This window comes from Pseudorasbora parva, chromosome 15 (genome assembly GCF_024679245.1).
Source record: "Pseudorasbora parva isolate DD20220531a chromosome 15, ASM2467924v1, whole genome shotgun sequence".
Taxonomy (NCBI): Eukaryota; Metazoa; Chordata; class Actinopteri; order Cypriniformes; family Gobionidae; genus Pseudorasbora; species Pseudorasbora parva.
The window spans coordinates 44,247,524-44,272,612 of NC_090186.1; the positions used below are offsets into that span (position 1 = coordinate 44,247,524).

Consider the following 25,089-nt stretch of genomic DNA (forward strand, 5'->3'; position numbering starts at 1 on the left):
GGATTTAATGTACTTAACAGCTTCGTGCACCTGTGCAGTGCGCTGACAACAACTACACAAGCAATCGCGCTCGCACATACAACCAAAAAAGGCGCTTTTTTGTCTTGTGTTTTGGTCCAAGCGGCAAGTTAATGTGATTGGCTGTTGTCACTATGACGATCGCGTCAGCACCCAGCTTCAGCCACGCCCTCCGTCAAGCGTTAACGCCTACGCCCCGTGTGAATGCGGCGTTAGTCATTCGTAAGCAAAATTATGTAAACATGTTTGTCATCCTTCTGTGCAGGATAAATGCTGCATTCCAGGCAGGTTTTCAGGCCACAAGTTACGACTCACGAATTTGCAGCGTTCCAGGCAAAGTCAAGCCAAACTGCCTGAGCGCTAGGAATTGTGGTAGCTAGATGTAAACAAAGCATGGTGGACCGTATGGTGCTTATGCTCATTTACAATCATTTCTATCACCAAAGGTGCTTACTTCGCTTATTTGAGGGAAAAGGGGAAGAAAAACAGCACATAACGCAAGAGAAGCTGTTATACCTTTTATTTTACGTTATTTGTATATTTGGAAATTAATTTGGTATTAATTTATTCTTGCACTTAATGGACTGAAAATAATGCATATCATTTGCTGATAAATAACGTTAGAGCAATAACTTATTTTAATAAACAATTTGGTTTTTAATGTATGACTTCTATACACAACATCTGTAGGGGCTGCCATTGTTGTTTCGCATACGATCTAATACGACCTAACACTTTCACAGTTAGGAAACACATGGGTTACAGGTTGCCTGAAATGAGGCAAAAGTTTGTGATTTAATCCCTGAAATATTGCGTGTCCCATTTAAAAACCATGTACAATAAATGGATCGTTTTACTATACACTAGACTTTTCTTATTGTTCTACATCATTGACGATTTTACATTAAATTATACATTTTTATGATGTCCATTCATTGTTTGTTTGATTAATGTGCATAATTGTAGGTTACCTTTGTCAAATAAAAAGAGGATAAAATGATTTTGATCATTTATATTCCTACGGATTTTCTTTGGTGATTTTATATGAAAATGTAGCCTTCTAATTCCTGCTTTTAAAGCACATGATGCAAATGCCCTAAGTGTGAACCAAAAAACAATATTACCTGATGTTATAGTACCAATTATTAGACAAGTTCAATTTATATTATCTATCAAAGAGCATGTTATTCGCCTCACCTGAACGACCATAGTAACGAAGCGTCCAACGGTTTTTTGCAACGGTCATTTATTTAAATATTTATGCCGCAATTCAAAAATCGGTCCATAAATCAATATTAAAATACTGTCCTTGTATAATGCTAGTAAAACTGCTGAGATGATCGTTTTGTTCCGATACTCTCAATTAAATTACGTTTCAATTCTTATAAAAACGTCATCAGTGGATCCTAATTTCACTGCAAACCAGCAGAGGGCAGCATATGGACGAGGCTTGCGTAGAAAACAAGAAAAGATAAAGGAGTTGCATTTTGCTTTTAGGTTTTTTTTATAAAACACTGACATATTGTTTATAAATAGTTTATGAAATGGGGGGACAAATAAACAAATAAATAAAATTCCCAAGGATGACGAGGAGCCGAGGAACGTAAGTGTGTACGTCACAGTCACGTGGTAACATTTGAAATTAAACCTCGAATGCACAACACAACCGCTGTCAGTCTTTAAAACAGGAATATTTGATTATTTTCGGAGGTATAGACGTGATTTCTTACAACTTATACATGTATATGAGTCGCAAATATAATGTTTTGTTGATTTTAAAATGATTTCGCTGTAGAGGTCAGCTGTAATGAATGTTAGCTAATGCTCATGTTATATAGTCTGATACCTTTTGTAACGTTATGCTGATTACAAATAACTTGATATTGGATTTATTAAATCACAGGAAACACTGATCGATGGCTTTAGGGTTTGAACAATCAAAACATCTGAAGATGGACGAACTGTCACCTCACATCTGGAGGTAAGAAACGAGTGCTAACGATTTTCTTGCTCACGATATTTTTATTCTAAGTGTTTGTTTTGTTTGTGTTTGTGTTACACACACACGCACACACACACACACACACACACACGGTTCATTTGTACAGTCTAAATCAAACAGTAAAAAGACGTTTATTATTGTTTTAATCATGTGTATTTTATATTTTCTCACAAACACACACACTCTCTCGCTCGCTCTGTCTCTTACACACACACACACTTGCTTACACATTCATACACACACACATACTCTCTGTCACTTACACAAACACACACTGAGTTGCACATACACTCTATCTCTCTCACACACATACACTCTCTATCTCTCTCTCTCACTCATGCAAACACTCTTACACAAACAAGCACACTGGGTCATACACACAGAGACTCTCTCACACACACACTCACTCACATAAACACACTCTCTCACACACACACACACACACACACTCATGCAAACTCTCTCTCTATTTCTCTCTCGCACACACACAAACACACACAGACCTTCTCTCACCCGCACACACATGCAAATACAAACACTCTCACAGAAGTTAAACACACACACACACACACATAAACGTTAACGCACACACCCCTCATTGTAGTGTTTACTTTAAAACAAGACCAAACTTAGCTTTTGGGTCAAAAGCATTTGTGAATGAGAACCATTTAGGTTTTGATGCATTTTCACCTCCATTCTCAAAAAAGGGTGACAAGTAGATAAGCTACACAACGTACTCCACAAGAACAGAGACAAAAGTTCTCGCTCCCTGGCCTCCGAGAGCAAAATGATGTAATTTTGTTCTCGCAGCTTGTTCTCGACACAATCATTGATGAAGAGGCCAGAATAGAGTTAGTGCGCAAAAACACTAAATAACGACTTATATAGAGATGTCCGATTTCAGAACAAAGCTTCGAACCGTTATGAGTCAGTGAATCGATTCATGATTCGGATCGTGAGTCAAACTGCTGAAATCATGAGACTTTGGCGATCCGAATCATGAATCGATTCACTGACTCATAACGGTTCGAATCATGAATCGATTCACTGATTTATAGCGGTTCGAAGCTTTGTTCTGAAATCGGCCATCACTATATAAGTCGTTATTTAGTGTTTTTTGCGCACTAACTCTATTCTGGCGTCTTCATCAATGATTGTAGAGCCGCTGTAGTGAGATGGGCTTTGTAACGACGTCTTTAGTGCCTTTATGGGTCTTGAGAGAGGAAATGACATTGGTGTCAATGAAGGCCTTTCTGAGCCATCGGATTTCAACACTAATATCTTCATCTGTGTGTGAAGATGAGCGGAGGTCTGACGGCTGGCCAACCACAGGAGGAATTAATCACACTATTTACATTTTTGGGTGAACTAACCCTTTAAAGGGAGTGTTAGCAAAATGTTCTCACAGCATATTTTATTAGATGGACTATAAGCAGTAGTTCTGTTCATCCCACATATTGGTCTGTGACTATATTTGGTGTAATCGTGGGACTTTGTGTTCTTCCACAGCGCTCCGGTGGAGACTGCGGCCCCGTTCCAGATGAACCAGAATCCAGAGGAACCTGTTTCCCAGCCGGAGGGTCACCTGCAGATCATGTACTGCAAAGATCAGGTGTACCAGCGAGACGGCGAGTTTAGCATTGAAGAGCTCCGTGCGCAGCGTTACTACAGCGCTTTGAGTGGTATGTCCAGATGTTGTGTGTGTTTTTGGGTGCTTTCACACTTGCACTTTTGGTGCTCATCTGGGTTCGATTGACGTCAGAGTGCAGTTCGTTTGGATGATGTGAACGCGGTCTTCCAAACTCGGGTGCGAAACCGCGAACCGTACCTGAGTCCGTGTGAACTCCGGTACGGTTCGCTACGGATGTGTACGCAATCGTACTAAATCGTGGAAGTGAACTGCTATTAAAGGGTTAGTTCCAAAAATGACATTTTTCATTAATGACTCACCCTAATGTTTAATCCAGTGTCCAGTTAATATTTAGTCCGAGAGCGTATGCAAGTGTATGCACACTATACTGTCCATGTCCAGAAAGGGAATAAAAACATCATCACAGTAGTCCATATGAGACATCAGTGGGTTAATTAGAGTCTCTTGAAGCATCCAAAATACATTTGGGTCCAAAAATAACAAAAACTACGACTTTATTCAGCATTGTCTTCTCTTCCGGGTTTGTGTTCAATCCTCAAATAAAGATTAGAACCTTTATGAATCCGAATCATGAATCAATTCGCTGATTCATAACCGTTCCAATCTTTATTTGAGGATTGAAAACAAACACCGAAATAGCTAGGAACGATTTTCTGCGTAATATCATTGCGCGTCTTCACTCTTGGTGCTGCACAAAGTTCCCTGATTATTACGCAGAAATGAGAGAATAGCTTTATCGGTCTAAAAATCAAAACTTTATTTTCCGTTAGTCTTAGTACATGATGTAACTACAGAATAGTCAAGTTTTAAATAGAAAAAATATTATCTTTGAAAAAATAAAGTATTTGGTCATTTTTTTGCGCGATGCTAATGGTCTAATCCGGTTCAATGATGTATGCTAAGCTATGCTAAAAGTGCCAGAGATCAGCTGAATGGATACAAAAATGGTAAAACTCAACTGTTAAACTCTAAGGGACTTGGAAAATCAGCCTATTTTCAAAAAAAGTGGAGTGTTCCTTTAACTATTTTCAGTGGATTTCTGAGCCAGGGATGTTTCTTGAATTTGGAAACAGAATGACCCAATAGCATTTTAATTAGGTTTTGTACATGTTCAGAAAAGGCCTCAAACCTCAACAGAATGAAGCAGGAACTGCAGCTTCAGATCGAGCAGAAGCAGAGACTCCTTCAGCAGAGGATCAGCTCAGCTGCTCCACCGCAGGTACAGTCACACCACACACTCAATATCTGATGCTTTCGGCTTGGGAAAGACAAGACGGTGAGGAAATGATGGCAGAGCCTGCAGATGTGGGTGAAGGATCCTTTAAAAGCATGTTATAGATGTTTAAACTGAACTTTCAGACACAACCAGCAATATGTCAGGTTCCTGTTTTAACTAGGGCTTTCAAAATTAAAGGGTTAGTTCACCCATAATGAAATGTCTGTCATTATCTCCTCACCCTAATGTCGCTCCTCACCCTAATGTCGCTCCACACCCGTAAGACCTCCGTTCATCTTCACACACAGTTTAAGATATTTTATATTTAGTCCGAGAGCGTATGCAAGTGTATGCACACTATACTGTCCATGTCCAGAAAGGGAATAAAAACATCATCACAGTAGTCCATATGAGACATCAGTGGGTTAATTAGAGTCTCTTGAAGCATCCAAAATACATTTGGGTCCAAAAATAACAAAAACTACGACTTTATTCAGCATTGTCTTCAGCATTGAGTTTGTTTTCAAAACTGAAATAAAGATTCGAACGGTTATGAATCAGCGTATTGATTCGGATCGCGTGTCAAGCTGTTGAAATCACGTGACATTGGCGATTCAAATCATGAATCAATTCGCTTTAAGTAGTTTAAGGTACATTTTAGAACTGATAAAAATATGTGGTTTAAGTTGTGATTAATCGCAAGGACAATCATGTGATTTAATAGCGATTAAATATTTTAATCGATTGACAGCCCTAGTTTTAACGTTATGATGTTTATTCTTTGTCTAGATCGTTCCTGAGGAATGTGCGTCTTCCTCCGCTGGCTCAGCTCCAGAGCTGAAATCAGCTCCGTTCGTAATATACACCGATCAGGAAGAAGCTCATGTGGTTCAGAGGTCAGTACTTCAATAGAGTGGAAGTAAAAACTCCATTAATTTTCTTTATAGGGGAAGGTACCGTGATGAAGAGATAATCAGTGTTATTCACGCCACCTGTCAGTGGTCATAATGTTATGCCTGATCAGTGTATATACACACAGTAGTGGTCAAAAGTCATCTGGTCTTTGAAAATTGACATCTTCACTGTTTATTTAAATGGATTTTGTAAGTATGTTGCGTAGTTGTGCATGGAGTCGAATGTTTGTGGCAACGAAACATAATCAATTATATTTTCGTCTAGAATGTCATACAAAGAAATTATAAACGCTTGCAAAAAGTCAGGGTTTTTTTCTCTGCGTTGCCTGCTGACTCATGCAGCCATGTGAGCTATAAATACATCGAAGATAGCAAGATAATCGCTTGTAAACAAGTCTCAGGTCGAGCTGGATTTGCAGATATATTGAGATTAAAACACAACGCTGTGCTTCTATTGTGGATCCGACAGGAATGGTGCAACACACTTACGTGAGTAAAACATGTTTTTATATGTGATAGTATTGCATTGTTACAGATTGTATTGATTATGTGGGCGTGTCTAACAGAACATACCTTAGCACGCTGTCACAGGCTGGAGAATCCTTTATTTGTTGGTTTATTGCGTTTTGGGATCATGGGCCTATTGCACAAAACTAGGATAAGGGATTAAGCCAGGATATCTTGTTTATCTTGTCATCTGAATACAAAATTGAGTACACTGCTGTCGTGTAAACGTATCCTGAAGGCTCACTCACACCAAGAATGATAACGAAAGATAACAACTGTATTTTAGCGGATAAATTGAGCCAGGATCACCAAGATATCCCAGCTTAATCCCTTATCCTAGTTTTGTGCAATAAGTTTAACGTCCCGGGGCTGTGTGATTTCCAGGCGGGCTAACAGAAAGTACGCCCGTTGGCAGGTCGGTGAATCTTAAATAGTGAAATAACATACATTTCTTGATCTGCGTTCACTCTCTTGACTTTTGACTTGGTTCGCGCTTATATCCACCAATCGGGTGGGCCAAGTGATTTAAAAAAAAAAATCAATCGTGTGTGGATGAGAAATAAATAATTGTGTTTGTTTGATAAAGACGTTTTTTTTGAGCCCTGTGAGAGAATCATTCCGGTGCCGCTTTCAAAACAATCCCTCATGTGAACTGACAGCGGAGCTGAAGCTCATTAAATATGGAAATCCCAGCCAATCCCAACCGTGGGCGTTTACTTCCAAGTCTCCAGTGACACGCCCATCAAAACCAGTGTAGAAAATAGCCTATTACTTATTAGTTATGATGTTTTCATAGTTTAATCAACTTGTAGTGTCACAAAAACGCATAACATCGTTTTAAACACACTTAAATATATCTAATATGATAAACAGAGCTGCTTTACCTCATAATCATAACCGGAGGAGCGGATCAGTGCAGGCGCCCGGCGACTGTGTCCCGTCCTGTCATAATAAAAGTCCAGGTGCTCGCGAGGCGGGTATTTGTTTAACCATCGCTCCAGCAGCTGTGCTCAGCTCCACAACACTCGGTCCTGCTCTGCTTCACTACAGTAACGTTAATAACCGCACGCATGAACGTGATTTCTGCCCGAGTCCTATTTTCCACCGGCTGTGATGAAAAGACCACATCTCCCAAGATGCTGCGCTCACACTTTGCGTCATCAAACTAGGCATTTGTTTTGCATAGGCGCCCTCCAGTGGACGGAAAGTTGCATAGTGCACCTTTAATTTGAAAATAATTTTCATATTGCATGTTTTGCATATTACAATTTTTACATCTTGTGTTTGTAACAAGTCCTACTTTTTTTGATATGTTGTGATTCTCCTCGTATCTGTGGTTTGGTTCGTGGCTCGTAATGCTTTCTCTGTAATCTCTGTGGGAGAATGAAGGGAACTCACGGCTCTAAAGTGTGCGCTCTATAGGCTGGTGTCGGATTGAGTGTTTCTGTTTTCCTTTCAGGACGAGCTCCGTGACTCCAGAGGAGGAGATGGATCATAGTGAGTTCCTCCAGGTGTTGAGTGCACACACAGATGCAGTGACATCACTCCGGTGCTGAACCCTGTGTGTGTGTGTGTGTGTGTGTGTGTGTGCAGGTGGAAGTGAGGCTCCGCAGCAGAGAACGGCCACAGTGAAACCTTTCAGAGCTTCTGACGAGAACAGACTGACTCACAAACCGTGAGGAACACTCGCTGCCTCTCTTTAGCTCTTTCTTTGACTTTTCTTTCGCTCTCACTTTTTTCTTTCTTTCTTTCTTTCTTTCTTTCTTTCTTTCTTTCTTTCTTTATTTCTTTCTTTCTTTCTTTCTTTCGATTGCTCTTTCTTTCTTCCTTTCGATTGCTCTTTCTTACTTTTATTGTTCTTTTATTCTCTCTTTCATTCTTCAGATTTAGCCCATTGGCTACTTTCCATCTGTAGTCCCTGGCAGATCAGGACAAAAAATAACATAAAACAATACACGCAGTCAATATAAATTACAACATTAGACTTAAACAACACATCAAAGGCTATGATCACATTGTCTCGGAAGACAATGGTCAGGACAAGTAATAACAGAACAGTACACACATTCAATATAATAGACAACATTAGACTTTAAGTAACACTTCAGATACAATGATTACAGACCTGGTTACTCTTGAGCCAATGTTTCAGGTTTGTCTTAAATGCGTTTATTGTCAGACTGTCTCAGGGTGCGTTCACACTTGTCATGCTTGGTTCGATTAAAACGAACCCTGGTATGATTGCTTGTTAAGTGCGGTTCATTTGAACATGTGGACGCTGCCATCCGAACCCTGGTGGGCACCAAACAAGCGGACCGAGAGCGCTAAAAAGATGGGTCTCAGTCCGCTTCCAAACGAACTCTGGTGCAGTTCGACTGATATATGAACGCAACACGGACCAAAGACATGTAAACGGACCAAAAACCGGACATAATGTCACAAGATGCGACGCGTAGTCATCTGATTTGATGACGCGGAAAGATCAGTGTATCCAAAATGAATAACGTTAACGTTAGAGGGCAAACGTGGAGCAACGAGGAAATGCCTCATCAATATTTGGTCCGACGAGCATGTTTCGAAAATGCTAGAAAAAAACACACAAAAAGCATCAAAGGACCTTTGTTGCCCATTATTATCCGGTACCTTATTATCCTGCTATCTTGAATGTTTTGAACTTTTTATGAGCTCTTCATGAGTTCTCAGCTGGTAAAAAATAATGCCATATGTACACGCATAAAATGATGGCATTTAATCCAGCACACAGCATTTTTTTTGAATGTTCAGTAAGCAAGCTACTACGTCATATAAGCCGACCAATCAGGTTGTCTCCCTGTGCCTTTGTTTCGGTAACTTTAGGCTTGCTGTTAAAAATGCCAGTGTGAATGCTAAGCGGACCAGGACTATATATTTTGTTTTTGTTTTTTGGTCCGGACCAAACTAACCGAACTACAAGTGTGAACGCACCCTCAGATCGTAGCTGGTATGCTGTTCCATATCTCCGCCCCTTTGACTGACAGCACATGTTGACTGAAAGCTGTGCGTCTCAAAGGAACGGCACGGTCGCCTCGAGTAGCAGCTCTAGTCATTCTGTCACTTATCCCAGATCTAAATTTAATAAACTCAGTCAGAGGTGGTGGAGAAAGGCCATGCAGACTTTTATAAATTGAACAAGCTAATTAGAATTTTTTTAAATTGACAAAACTTTAGTTATATTTATGAAGTATCAGACAATGATGATATGAATAAGTTTTTTTATCTATTATTTTTAAGGCTCTCTTATATGACGATTCAATTGGTTTTAAGACAGCCTGGTTTGTCATTGACCAATTTGTTATGCAATATGTGTGATAAAATCATGCTGTGAAGAAACATTTTGGCAACATTTTCTGGCAATAATTATCTAATTTGTTTAAAATTACGAATATTAAAATTTACAATTTTACAAATTGTATTTACATGTTTTTTAAAAGACAAACTTGAGTCCAAAGTCACACCGAGATGTTTTTAAATTTGTCTACAATTTGAATCTCCTCCCCTTTTAAAATGATGTTTGAACTTGGCTTTGCTGTTGGACGCTTTGAAAATACCATATAAACTGTTTTTCTAGAATTTAACAGAAGACATGACTTTCTGAGCCACTCGTTAATGCACGTCGTAGCTTCCGTCATTGTTTCAGAAAGTTCAACATCAGACTTTGCCTTAGTAAAAATTACAGTATCGTCTATATATAGCTGAGAGTTAATGTGTGGGCAAACATCTGGCAAGTCATTAATATACAATGAAAACAAAATAGGCCCAAGTACAGAACCTTGGGGTACTCCAACTTGATACCCTAGATATGGAGATTTGATGCCGTTTATTAAGACACAATGGATTCGATCTGATAATTATGATTTCATCCAAGAAATAGCTTGTTCTGAGAAATTGAATTTAGTTAGTCTAGATAATAATATTCGGTGATAAACTGTATCAAATGCCATTTTTAAGTCCAGAAAAATGGCACCCACCAGAGGGCTACTATCCAAATAGTGTTTTACCTTTTCTAGAAAAATATTTATTGCAGTTTCTGTTGAGTAATTGACCCGAAAACCAAATTGCATAGGGTGCAGAGGCGTATAGCCCTTACTTAAATGGTTAGTCAATATTTAGCTACCCGTTTTTCAATAATATTTGAAATGATGAGTAGTATACTGATTGGACGGTAGTTTTTTTACATCATTTTTATTCCCAGACAGGGATAATTGTGGCAACTTTCCATGAGGTGGGAACAGTAGAATGCCTGATAGAAAGATTAATCATATGAGTAATTGGACCTGCCAGAATATCTTTTGTGTACCTTTATGAAGTTTGTATCCAAACCATACGCATCTTTAGTTTTGGAATTTCTTAAATGTTTAATTATGGAGGCTACTTCTAACTCGTTAATCTCTACTATCTTAAAAATGGGTAAGGTCTCAATATCAGGTCTTACCACTTACTTTCTTTTTTCTTTTTATCATTTTTGTATCTTTTATTGTCCTTTTTGATTCTTTCTTCATCTCATTCTTTTTTCTTGTTATCTATGTATTTTCTTTTCATTCTTCCTATATATTCAAATAAAATAAATGTATTAGGTCTTTTTTAATTCTATAAATAAAGTATAATACTGATCTGCCAACATTGTCTCTCTATGATAAATTAAAATAAGCTGATAACATCACTGTTTTCTCCAGAACGACTGTGCAGCCAAATCTTAATTCTGCTGCAGTATTGTCCTGTTTAACACTGAAGCTGCTTTGACACAAACTGCAATGTAAAAGCATGATATAAATAAAGCTGACTTGACAATCATTCTTTAATTTTTCAGTTTATTCTTTTTATCTCAATCCTTTTCTCTCTCTCTTTCTTGTTCTTTTGTTTGTTCTTTTTTAATTAAATTTTTTATGCTTTATTTGTTTCATTCTTTCATTTTCCGCTCTCAGTCCACACCTTGATTTGATTAACACCGCCCATGTTTTCTTTGCCACTGAAGGCCATCGTCAGCCAACCGCGTGTCTCTGAAGCTGCCCACCTCGAGTCTGAAAGGGCCGAGGTCAAAAGCCGAGCTCTCCGCTGACAAAGTGAGTTCCTTCAGTATCTTCTCAGTATTTGTAATGAAAAGTGTTCCTCTCAGAGATTGTAATCAGGGTGTGGTGATTGGCAGGACGCGTCCATTTCTCGCTCTGAGGAAGCCATCATTAATGGCCACTGGAATAAGACTCTGTGCCGGAGTCCAGATGATACGTGTGAGTTTGCCCGTGCCGCTAATTTCGCTTCCACTCCATTTGGAGGAGTCGAAAGGCAAAAAACTCCGGAATCAGGACAGCCGGAGAACCAGAAAAGAAGCGCTCCAGAACCCACTAAAGCCTCAATCTCTGATACGAGCCCTGAGGAGAACAAGCTCAGGTACTCCAGCAGGACTTCTCTTTGATGGGTTTATCCCAAACAACATATTTATTCACACATGCATTAATGCCACACTCAAAAATTATAATTCTGTCATTAATTCCTCTCCCTCAGGTTGTTCCAAACCCGTGAAGCTGATGATACACGGGGCAACTTTTTGAGCAATGTTGCTGAAAGATGTTTCTGTGGGTATTTTCTCATTGAGAATGGGCAACGCATTTCTTTTTGGATATCCCGATAGAAATGTGTTGCCTATTCTCATTGGGAAAATGACTAAGCAACATCTTTCAGCAACATTGCTCAAAAAGTTGCCCCGTGTATCATCAGCCTGAGACCAAGTGAAGATATTTCTGATGAAATCCGAGAGCTCTCTGATCTCTTAACTCTTTCAAGATCTAGAAAAGAAGTAAAGACATTGTTAAAATCATCCGTGTGACTCCAACTTTAATCTTATGAAGCAATGAGAATACTTTTTTTTTTTTTACACAAAAACAAATAAAAATAATGACTTTATTCAACAATTTCTTCTCGTGTGTCCAGACCAGACGCGAATGAAGCGAGTAAGTCATGCTAGTCGCGCGTAGTTGGACACGTGAACATTTTGAGTTTACTCTCTTCATTTGCGTGTGAAATTTCCTTCCTTCCTTCCTTCCTTCCTTCCTTCCTTCCTTCCTTCACCTTTCTGGACCTTGAAAGTCTTCAATAAATCGCTGTCTATGGAGGGATCAGAGAGCTGTCAGAAATATTTTCATATGTGTCTGAAGATGAAAGAAGGTTTGACAGGTTTGGAACAACATGAGGGAGAGGGATTAATGTTTTTGCGTGAACTATCCTTTTAATGTTACTTTTGATTTCATGTTACAGTATTTTCACAGGATTATTTGACAAATCTTGATCAAAATTGTATTCTTCTTTTTTTTTTTGTCTATGTTTTGTGTTCATAGTCCTATCTTAGAGATCAGTCAGGAGTGGGGCGGCACTTCCTTCGCCAACTTTTCCCAGGATCCCATGAAACGCTTCAGTGACTCTGAGAAGAGCCGAGCTGTGGAGAGACCAGACACTGTGCTGGAGAATGGTGGGAAATGAAGCTCATGGTTTAGAGTTTATATGGTCTCTTAGTGAAACTAGATCAGTTGTGGAGCTGCATTATTAATTATTAAAAGCAATTTCACAATCTAGATTAAATCACCTTTTGAAAGTAACTTGACTCTTCAAATAATGATTGTATCAGTACATCGTTACACCAGTAGGTGGAGACAAGTGACTGTTAAAAACATGTTTGTCATTGAATTGTATATTTTTGAGTGTTGGATGACTGAGAGTAACAATTCTTTCTGTTTAAAATGGAGATTACGATTCAGTGTTTTTGAATGAATCTCTTGAGTGAATGATTAAATGACTCGCTCATAAAGACATCACTTGTTGTCTTGAATCAACGTTTTTAAACAAGCGAGTCATTGAATCATTCACTCAAAAGATTCAAAGACTTGTTTCATTACTGGATGAATCAGTGTTTTTAAACAAATCTCTTGAGTGAACGATTCAATGACTACTACTAGTGTAACAATGTAATGATACAGATTTTATTCAGTACTTCTGTGATCATTTGAATGATTTTGAGACCAAAAAAATAATAATCCGGTGAAGTTGAAAAGACTAGTTTTGAAGCAGTTTCCTATTTGTACATGATAATGGATCTCTCTGTGATTTGTACTTGTCAAAGCTCGATTAATCATGCAACTCTAACACACACTAAGTATTATCAACAACAAGAGCTTTCAGAAATGATTTGGAAGAAAACACTTGTAATGTTAACATTTGTATTTGTGCATGTAGTATCAGTCATTGAGTCTGAGGACGTCTGTAGTCCGGCTGTGAGATCCAGGCTGTTTCAGCAAGCAAACCTGACAACGCTTTCCAACTTTCACCGTAAAACTGGACTTGTGCCTGACACCTGTGGGAATGATGACGTAAATCTCGGTATATGGAAAGCTCATGCACAGATGCAGTAATGATTTTATGATAAAGGGATAGTTCAGCCAAAAATGAGCCTGTGATGTTTATCTGCTGACCCCCAGTGCATCCAACATGAAGGTGTGTTTGTTTCTTCAGGAGAACACAAATGAAGAGTTTTAACTCAACCTTTGCTGTGTGTAGGTCATATAATGATGTAAATGGATAACGTTCTATGAGAGCAAAAAAACCATGCTTAGACAACATGCACAAAGAATTTGTGTGAGAAATCGAGCCGTATTTATATCATTTTTTTTACCTCAAATACAGCGCTATATCCAACAGCCTGGAACACTTCCGGTAAGGTCAATATACACAATCTGGATATGTGATATACGAGCCAGAGCGTGTATATTGACCTTACTGGAAGTGAAACACGTCCCCGGCTGTTGGATATAGCGTTGTATTTGAGGTAAAAATGATATAAATACGGCTCGGTTTCTCACACAAACTGATCGTTTTGTGTCTTAAGACATCAGTGTGCCGTCATGAGCCACAGGGCTCTGTGTGTGTGTTGTCTAAGCGTGTTTTCTTTCCTCTCGTATAATTGTTACCCATTCACATCATTATATGACCGACACACAGCAACGGCTGAGTTAAAAATCTTCTTTTGTGTTCTACTGAAGAAACAAAGGCCACGTTCAACACCGCAAGTCTTAATGCTCATTTCTGATTTTTTGCTCAGATCTGATTTTTTTGTTTGGCTGTTCACATTACCTTTTAAAATGTGGCCTAAATCTGATTCCAGTGTGAACTGTTTAGGTTTCAAACTAACCCGCATGTGCAAAAGAACAATATCAATGACATCAGACGCGGCACGGTGTTGCACTAAAGTTCGGGAGGTTATAGAGGAAGTAAGCATTTTCGCTTTTATTTAAACATGTTTGTGTAATGGACGAAGAACGAAAAAAAAGAGAGCAAAATTAGTTATTTTGGCCTTTTGTCTCCTTCCTTTGGCACTGAAGCCACGTTCTTCTGTGTCCCCGTTCTTCCATTTCGTGTGCTTTCAAAAACGGAGCGGTTACGGTAGGATCCTTCTAGTTTAGCTTGAATTGAAGGATCTCCCCATGTACTAATTAGGTCTAACACCTCACTCTCCCTCCATTGACTCGCTCCATCGCTATTCTCCATATCTAGTCAAGTTTTTAATGTTACGGTCTGTGTCTGTTGTGTCTAAGGCTAACTCGCCGGTGCATAATTGTGACAAATGTCGACATAGATTGATGTAAAATATGCATCATATCCGCATCAAATCCGCTTTGGTTGTTCACACTGCGGCCGCATTGGAAAAAATCAGATCTGGGTCTGATTCAGGACCACATATGTATGTGGTCTAAATCTGATTTGAAAAAATCAGATCTGGGCTAGATTTAAGTGTTCATACTACCTCTGAAGAGGTCTCACCTGGTCACTTGACCCCAAAAAAATCAGAATTGGGCCACTTTTGCCTGCAGTGTGAACTGGGCCAAACACACCTATACATGTTGGATGCCCTAGGGGTCAGCAGATAAACATCACAGGCTCATTTTTGGGTGAACTAACCCTTTAAATTGTTGGCAAAATAATATTTAATAGAATATTCCACACACCTCCAGATGGAGAGAGGCTGATTTACCGCTGTGAGTTGGGGACGCTGAAGGACTTCACCGTTTACTCGTCCAGCGATGCTACCGTCCTCCTGAAGGTCTGGCACTTCATCAACTTTTTGACTGGCTGGGTAGTAATTAATACAGTCAAGAAATGGCCAATGAGATGTACAGAAGACTGCTAAAAATAAATAAATATGCTTATTTATTAAAATATATTTTTACAGTGCAGCTTATTTATATACTATTATAGTATTTATTTATATTTCGAGTTATCTTTTTATATTTTGTTTTATTACTATATATTTTATTTTAGTAATGTGTTTTGTCGTTTTACTGACATGTTGAATAGGGCTGAACGATATGGACAAAATTTAATATCTCGATTTTCATGCCAGATATCTCGATATCGATACAATACATGACGACTACGTGTTCGGTGAAAACCAAGCATTTCTCAGAAAAATAAAAAGATTTAAGTACATTTTAAAGCTCCACTGCGGGATATTTTCCCCCATCTAGTGGTGTAAAGTAGGGCTGCACGTTTTCAAGTTTTTCATTAACCGTTAACCGAGGCACTTAGCGGTTAATACTCGGTTAACCATAGTGTGCGTCAGGGTTATTATTTTTATTGACGACCACCATCTCCGTATAGTGAACGCGCCTATAGAGAGAAATGCACATCATGGATTACATAATCAGAGAGTAGCCTATTTCTTTTCGTTTTAAATTGTTATAAGACATTTCAAGCTTTCTTAAGATATATTTCATGTCTAGTTTCGTTAAATTAGGATGAGATGTGCTCCAGTTCACGAGCAATGCAAGTGGCCGCTAGGGCGCCTGCATGATTAGGATCGATTAGATCCTATTAGGATTTGGAATCCACACAGCGTTTGACTCGCGTGACTGAGCCTCTCCCGGCAGAGTTCAAGCATCTGTGGACTCGTTCCTTCAGCTCTGGACATCTTGCTTTCAGTCCGCGATTAGCTTCCTCACAAGTTTCTCACTTCAAACTTTCTTTCTTCTGATCCGTTATGCACAGCGTGTGCGGCTCCCGCTCTGCTTCTGCCCTAATGCGACTTATAGTCCAGTGCGACTTGTTATTTTCCTCTTCATGACGCATTTTTTGACTGATGCGACTTATTCTCCGGAGCGACTTATAGCCTGAAAAATGCGGTAAGCATTGCATGCAATAATATATTACAACTAATTTCAAAGCACGTCATTGACGCCACTTAACCGAGCAAAATGTTTCACTCGGTTACACAATTTTTAACGGTTAATCGGTTAACCATGGACACCCCTAGTGTAAAGGTATATGACCATCCAGTGAATATTAGTTTCTGTTCCTCTCAATTCTGATTTCGTTTTAACTCCTACGGTGGCCGATTCAGACCAAGATTAACATGGCAATCCCCCTCTTCACATTCGACACGGTGCCATCGAGTGTTAAAACGCGAAAGGCGAAGCTTGAATTTACGGGTATGTCCCTCTTTGGCTACTGTACTTTCAAGATGGAGGAGCAACATGGCGACCGGCACTCGAACCCCTCACCCGTATGTGTTTTCAATGGCATATTATAAACTTACCAGAATACTTTATTACTTGAAAGAAGTAAATATACATTAATAAGCACATATATTTTTGAAAGAACTAAGTGTTTATAGCTAAGAATAAACTAAAAAAAGTTACACAGTGTAGCTTTAAAAATATGTGCCCATTTATAAGCCTTTCGCACGTACGATCACACAGGTGTAATCAGTCTAGGCTGGTCCCTGGAGCGGATGATCAAGTGCATCACATGATCAAATGTTGACTTTAGCCATAGACAGGCGCGCTCAGAGCTGTCGTATATCACAACTTTTCAGTGTTTTCAACCACATACTGTTTATTTTAGGTTTCAAACACATAAGTACAAAAAACCAGTACATTTAGAGTTTGTAAAATACACACTGATGTCTATGGAAGAGGTAATAATAATTCTTTTCATTATAATTCGACACGTTTTATTCATATCATATACACCTTGTGTAAGTAACTTCAATGTTTACTCTATTCTATTCCCAGTTCACCAGCCACTTACTTTTAAGTGTTTCAGGAGAAGTGGATGAATTTGCGTGTTGTAAACATAGAGGTTGTAAATCCAACAGATCCGATTCTCTGAACTGCATCTGCGGCACAAACTAACACGGCAATGACGCGTCACCATGGACCCCCCACCCCCACCCCCACCCCACCCACACACACACACACACACACAATAATGTTCCCCCGTCCCTGGTAGTGTGTGTGTGTGCTGGCTTTAGCGGTGCGTTCAAGGGCACTGATGTTTTTTGTGACTGCCAGAGTTGTATGCAGGGTAAGCGCGGAGAGGGGAAATCTATATCATCTATATTGTTGCTTTTTTCGATATTAATATCTTGAAAGTTCATATCTAGGTATAGATAAGATAACGATATATCGTTCAGCCCTAATGCTGAATGCTGCAGTCTATTTAAAAAATATTTAATGTGAACATTTTTTTTTGACTCACTCTAAAAAAAAATATTTATTGGCTGAATCAGCGTTTAAGTCAGCACCTACTGGTTTAATGATGTAATTGATAAAATATTTATTAGAAACATCAAGTTGCTATTAAAGGGTGATTTACCCTTTATATATATATATATGGACTGTCTATTCACACTAAGTGCAAATAGCGTGCCTTGTTGACAAGTGTTATTCGCACTAGCTCTGCCTAACAATGCCTGGCTGTGCCAAACAACATTTAAATAAAAAAAACGCCTGTAATTCACTGTCCTCAGTGGCACAACCAGTAAAGCGTATGCATTGCGACTAGATCACTGTTTTTGTCGTGATCAACATGGCTTTGAATCTGCCTTTTGCAAAGCTTGCTCTTCTCTCTTTTCTCATTACAAATCACATCGGAAAGGCATTTATTTTCAATAAAAATAAAGGAAATGTTCTAAATGTGGAAATAAAGTGCCATACAAAATGTTTAATAATAATATAAGCATTTATTGGGTAGTGTTAAGGATAGGTGTAAGGAGGGCTTTTAGTGTTCCTTTAAGTCAGCATCCATTTGATGATTTAAATAAAAATAATAATTTACACTGTTATTATTGCATCCTGTTAATGCACAACAATACTAAGGTGCAAATAGTATGTATCTGTCAAAATAAATGATACATTACATGTAATTACTAATTTATATGGCAAAGAACTGATACTTTGATGTGGTGTAAATAGAATATATCACTATTTACAATTAGTAGATAGAAACTACAGCAATTTGCACTCAGTGTAAATATCATCTATCGCTAAGAAAAAAACAAGTGAAGTCTTTGAGTGAGTCAATGAATCACTCACTCAAGAGAATTGTTCAAAAATACTGATTCATCCAATGAAGAAACAAGTGAAGTCTTTGAGTGAGTCAATGAATCACTCACTCAAGAGAATTGTTCAAAAATACTGATTCATCCAATGAAGAAACAAGTGAAGTCTTTGAGTGAGTCAATGAATCACTCACTCAAGAGAATTGTTCAAAAATACTGATTCATCCAATGAAGAAACAAGTGAAGTCTTTATGAGTGAGTCATTGAATCATTCACTCGAGATTTGTTAAAAAAAAAAAAACACTGATTCATCCAATAATGAAACAAGTCTTTATGAATGAGTCACTGAATCATTCATTCAAGAGATACTTTCAAAAACACAAAATGGGTCAGTCATGTTTTTATGATTATTTATTTATTTATTTCTCCCATATTTAAATATTTCCTCATCCCTGTGGTTTTCCCGTTCAGCTTCACTCCTCCTCAGTGCCGTGGGATTTCTTCATTGGTTCGCAGCTCAGAGCTCGACTGTCACATGATCAACATGATCGTCTCGTCCAGATCTCCTGCTATGTGTATGAGAACGGCTGTGTGACTCTCTGGAGGATTCCTGATGGCCTGACCATTGAGGTTCTTCTTGTGAATTACTTTTTCTTTTTCTTCTAAACCTCTACAAATCCTCAGTCAAACATTTCTGCTGTTCAATAAACTTCAACTTTTAAAGGGTTAGTTCGGCCAAAAATGTAATGTCTGTCATTAACTCCTCTCCCTAATGTCGCTCCACACCCGCAAGACCTCCGTTCATCTTCACACACAGTTTAAGATATTTTATATTTAGTCCGAGAGCGTATGCAAGTGTATGCACACTATACTGTCCATGTCCAGAAAGGGAATAAAAACATCATCACAGTAGTCCATATGAGACATCAGTGGGTTAATTAGAGTCTCTTGAAGCATCCAAAATACATTTGGGTCCAAAAATAACAAAAACTACGACTTTATTCAGCATTGGCTTCTCTTCTGCGTTTGTGTTCAATCCTCAAATAAAGATTCAACTTCAGCAGTTTGACACGATCCGAATCATGGATCAATTCACTGATTCATAACCGTTTGAATCTTTATTTGAGGATTGAACACAAACGCGGAAGAGAAGCCAATGCTGAATAAAGTCGTAGTTTTTGTTATTTTTGGACCCAAATGTATTTTGGATGCTTCAAGAGACTCTAATTAACCCACTGATGTCTCATATGGACTACTGTGATGATGTTTTTATTCCCTTTCTGGACATGGACAGTATAGTGTGCATACACTTGCATACGCCCTCGGACTAAATATAAAATATCTTAAACTGTGTGTGAAGATGAACGGAGGTCTTGCGGGTGTGGAGCGACATTAGGGAGAGGAGTTAATGACAGACATTACATTTTTGGCCGATCTAAACCCTTTAATAAAGCGCCACAATCTGCATACCAACTGACAAACGAACTGACAATGGCTTTCTTATTTAGGTTTAAATAAAAGGTAATGTGGTGGATAAATATTCTTAAAACCTTTTCTCATAACATCCATCCATTAGGATCTTCTTGCTGAGCCCATTGCTAGTCAGGATGTTTCACGTTTAGTCCTTCTGTTACTGGAGCTGGTGAAGCGGTTTCATTCCTGTCATGTGGTTCATGGAGGCCTGAAGCCGGAATCGCTGTACTTTTACCACAGGTACATGAATATCACGCATGCACATGCAAGCTTATGTTTTGTATTGATACCCGTTTCTAAGCCGTTCATCCTGTGTTTGTAGCCACAGCGGCATCACTGTGCTAGATTTCTCAAACGCAGTGGATCTGGAGCTCCAGAGTGAGGTGAAAACAGCACAAGATCTTCCTTCTGCACAGGACTACATACAACAGGGTCTTCTGTCTCCTTCTGCGTCACCTTATCAGGTACATTCATCCTGCCGCTTGTATCCGTCCGTACATTAATGACTAGTCAAATACATTCACCTAAAGGATTATTAGGAACACCTGTTCAATTTCTCATTAATGCCATTATCTAATCAACCAATCACATGGGAGTTGCATCAATGCATTTAGGGGTGTGGTCCTGGTCAAGACAATCTCCTGAACTCCAAACTGAATGTCAGAATGGGAAAGAAAGGTGATTTAAGCCGTTTTGAGCGTGGCATGGTGTTGGTGCCAGACGTATTTCACAATCTGCTCAGTTACTGGGATTTTGACTGATTCAAGCTGATAGAAGAGCAACTTTGACTGAAATAACCACTCGTTACAACCGAGGTATGCAGCAAAGCATTGGTGAAGCCACAACACACACAACCTTGAGGCGGATGGGCTACAACAGCAGAAGACCCCACCGGGGACCACTCATCTCCACTACACATAGGAAAAAGAGGCGACAATTTGCACGAGCTCACCAAAATTGGACAGTTGAAGACTGGAGAAATGTTGCCTGGTCTGATGAGTCTCGATTTCTGTTGAGACATTCAGATGGTAGAGTCTGAATTTGGCGTAAACAGAATGAGAACATGGATCCATCATGCCTTGTTCCCACTGTGCAGGCTGGTGGTGGTGGTGTAATGGTGTGGGGGATGTTTTCTTGGCACACTTTAGGCCCCTTAGTGCCAATTGGGCATCGTTTAAATGCCACGGCCGACATGAGCATTGTTTCTGACCATGTCCATCCCTTTATGACCACCATGTGCCCATCCTCTGATGGCAACTTCCAGCAGGATAATGCACCATGTCACAAAGCACCAATCATTTCATGACAATGACTTGACTGTACTAAAATGGCCGCCACAGTCCCCAGATCTCAACCCAATAGAGCATCTTTGGGATGTGGTGGAACGGGAGCTTCGTGCCCTGGATGTGCATCCCACAAATCTCCATCAACTGCAAGATGCTCTCCTATCAATACGGGCCGACATTTCTAAAGAATGCTTTCAGCAGCTTGTTGATCAATGCCACGCAGAATTAAGGCAGTTCTGAAGGCGAAAGAGTCAAACACAGTATTAGTGTGTGTTCCTAATAATCCTTTGGGTTGGTTTATATGAGAGGGTATAAAGCAATAATTGTTGTAGGGGTGTCCCAAACTAAGGATTTACACATTCGAATCAGAATTGTCAAATCTTTTTTTATAATTGACTGATAGTTGAATCATCTATGTGTGTGTGTATAGGTGTGCAGGAGGGTAAAACTATTTTTATTTTCCTTTACACACTGCACACAGCAACAACTTTTAATAAAGCGACCAAAACTGCCTGCCATCTGACAGACGAGCTGACAATGGCCTTCTTATTTAGGTTTAAATAAAAGGCAATGTGTTGAATAAACATTCTTAAAACGTTTTTTCATAACATTTTAAAGCCGTGATCGAAATACAGAACATCACACAAATATATAAAAGAACATTTTGAACATCAACACAATGAAAAATAATAAAAAGCATATATATAAACATTTCTAATAATAAAAAAAATCTATAAAAAATTAAATGAAGTCAGAATCAAGTCAGTGGGAGCATAATGTGTGCAAGCCACAGTTAAATTGGGTAACCCTGAGTGATCAATAAATAAAATCAATATAAATTCATTATTAAAACAACGAAAGTTTATCCAGAATGGTGAACTTTTTCTTATTAACTGCTGAAACGACAAAAAACGCTAACCTGGCAGTTTTTTAGCTAAACATGTTCACAGCAAATTAAAATTAGAAACGGGTAAAAAATTTAAAAACACTTGTACCCTACTCGAGTCCAGTCTTTCACTCTGCTTGTGTGCGTTTGAGTCTTTTCAAATTGTGTGCGAGGAAATCCAACTTGTTAACGTTGGCCTTCAGCAGTGTGCTCCTGATTTTACTGATAATAAATCCAAAAAGACGAACATATTTTAAGTCCCAACATATGATATTGCTATTCGTAAATTAATATCGCCATTATAAGTGAATCAGAATCAGTGTGTATCATTTTATTGGTAAGAAGTGTACCTGTTTTAAGAGGAAAGCCATGTTTGTTGTTGAGGAGTGATAGGACATGATCTGTTGGCACAACTTGCATTTTACCTTTTTTTGGATCATCTTTTATCATTTCAAAGTGCATCCACACTTTAGATTTTCTTATTCCAGACCTGTCACAGATTAGGGAAAGTGAAACTTAAATCTGTCACAGGGGTGGTTGGATTTATTTACACACACACACACACACACACACACACACACACACACACACACACACACACACACACACACACACACACACACACACACACACGCGCGCGCGCGCGCGCGTTAAAAATATTTATTGGAGGCTTCTTTCTTTTCGCGTTTTTTTTTTAGAAGCATTAGTAATGCTCTATGTAACTTAATATAACCGTACAAAACCAGTTGTTCTGTGTGAAATTACACATTGAGCTCCCCCATATTGCCAAAATGGTATGATCCGATGCATCAAATCTTTGGCTATTCGGGGTCACCCCTAAATTGTTGCATTTCATTCTTGTGATTTATTTCTGCTCTTGTGACAGGTTGATCTGATTGGCCTTGCAGAAATCGTGCACATGCTGCTTTTTAATCGACCAATGAAAGTAAGGCAGGAGAATTCGGCCTGGAGTTTGGATGAATGTTCTGGATCTCTGAGGTACAATCAATATCAGCTACTAGTGTGTATGTATGTGTGTATGTATATTGAAGTGATTAAAACTGATGATCTCTTCATTTCCTGTTAGTGGGTGGGATATATTAGGCAGCAAGTGAACATTTTGTCCTCAGAGTTGATGTGTGTGAAGCAGGAGAAATGGGCAAGCGTAAGGATTTGAGCGAGTTTGGCCAGATTGTGACGGCTAGACGACTGGGTCAGAGCATCTCCAAAACTGCAGCTCTTGTGGGCTGTTCCCGGTCTGCAGTGGTCAGTATCTATCAAAAGTGCTCCAAGGAAGGACCAGTGGAGAACCGGCCACAGGGTCATGGGCGGCCAAGGCTCATTGATGCACGTGGGGAGCGAAGGCTGGCCCGTGGGGTCCGATCAAACAGACGAGCTACTGGAGCTCAAACTGCTCCAGAAGTTAATGCTGGTTCTGATAGAAAGCTGTCAGAATACACAGAGCAGCTCAGTCTGAGGCGTATGGGGCGGCATAGCCGCTGACCAGTCAGGGTGACCTCTGACCCCGCCGTAAGCACCAACAGTGGCACGTGAGCATCAGAACTGGACCACGGAGCAATGGAAGAAGGTGGCCTGGTCTGAGGAATCACGTGTTCTTTTACATCATGTGGATGGCCGGGTGTGTGTGTGTGTGTGGCTTACCTGGGGAACACATGGCCCCAGGATGCACTATGGGAACAATGAGTTTGAGGTGTTAACTCGGCCTCCAGATTCCCCAGATCTCAAACCAATCGAGCATCTGTGGGATGAGCTGAACAAACATGTCAGATCCGTAGAGGCCTCACCTCACAACTTACAGGACTTAAAGGATCTGCTGCTAACATTTTGGTGCCAGATCTCACAGCACAAAGGGGAACAAATACATAGTGCTATGCCTGATCGTTATATAAAATATAAATGAATATATTTTGTACTATTATTTTAGAGTATCTTTTGATCTAGGTTTTGGTGTGTGAGCGCGTGAAGCTGATGAGATTTTTCCTGCGCTTCTTTCTTTCAGCGCTCCTGTAAACTCCTCATGGATGGACTTCTTCCACATGATTTTGAATCCAGAGCAAACGTCCTCAGAGCTTTTTCTTTCTGAGCTCATCAGTCATGTGAGCAACAGCTTCTGAATGCCTGATGTTGAGTCAAGTCACACTATTTTTTTTTGTAAAATAATGCCATGTAACTTTCACTGCATGTGACATTAACTATGGAATTAATGTTGTATATTGTTTTTTATACATGTTAATAAAATATTTTTGCAATGTAGGCATGGGTGTTTTTTTAATTAATGATAATTCAGTATATCGGTTTAGTCTCAATGATTGAGGCAATCTGAAACGGTCTTTGAGAAGATTATGTATATTTTTAAAAGCGATAGGTTGTTTTATAGTGAATTAATGCTATTTGATTATATAACACAACTTCAAGTATCACACTCGTTATGAAACTGTTGCTACATAATAATTAAAATATACAAGTTTATTTAAATGTTGTACTACTAAGAGAATATTCATGAAGTATCAACCTTATCTGAATGTTGCATTGCAAACCTGTAATTCAACACTAATGGTCAGAATAGTGCATCGCTGACGCACGCTGCTGTTTATAATTAACTCTGAGTGAATCAGCTTTAGTAATTATTTACTTCATTCAAACTCTCTTTACAATAAGGGCTCAATAGTTAGTTATCTTTATTTTTTGTTTAAAATTAATGATTGAAATGAATCAATATATCATCAGTCCTTCTTTCAAACCATGGTTTGTCTCGCC

The 25,089-nt window shown here is 39.0% G+C and overlaps 1 protein-coding gene and 1 long non-coding RNA gene across 5 annotated transcripts; one reads left to right on the plus strand and one right to left on the minus strand.

Moving 5' to 3' along the window:
* Window positions 1-1,602: 1,602 nt before the first annotated feature.
* Window positions 1,603-24,585, plus strand: bub1ba (BUB1 mitotic checkpoint serine/threonine kinase Ba). 4 transcript variants are annotated; one of them, XM_067418312.1, is made up of 17 exons: window positions 1,603-1,621; window positions 1,922-1,999; window positions 3,530-3,702; window positions 4,787-4,890; window positions 5,677-5,783; window positions 7,768-7,805; window positions 7,902-7,983; window positions 11,320-11,407; window positions 11,491-11,732; window positions 12,677-12,807; window positions 13,569-13,712; window positions 15,341-15,429; window positions 19,138-19,296; window positions 20,243-20,379; window positions 20,462-20,603; window positions 23,198-23,310; window positions 24,332-24,585. In XM_067418312.1, the coding sequence occupies exons 2-17, from the start codon at window positions 1,935-1,937 to the stop codon at window positions 24,444-24,446; spliced, it is 1,929 nt and encodes a 642-aa protein (XP_067274413.1). In that variant the 5' UTR covers window positions 1,603-1,621; window positions 1,922-1,934; the 3' UTR covers window positions 24,447-24,585. The 4 variants fall into 4 exon arrangements, with proteins under 4 accessions (XP_067274413.1, XP_067274409.1, XP_067274412.1 ...); XM_067418308.1 differs by having other exon boundaries at window positions 1,621-1,728; XM_067418311.1 differs by lacking the exon at window positions 1,603-1,621 and adding an exon at window positions 1,700-1,834 and having other exon boundaries at window positions 1,920-1,999.
* LOC137041716 (uncharacterized) lies at window positions 13,549-17,843 on the minus strand. The gene is made up of 3 exons (XR_010898139.1): window positions 17,415-17,843; window positions 15,335-15,454; window positions 13,549-13,686 (listed from the first exon to the last, which is right to left on the minus strand). It is a non-coding gene; the product is annotated as an uncharacterized lncRNA (long non-coding RNA).
* Window positions 24,586-25,089: the final 504 nt, after the last annotated feature.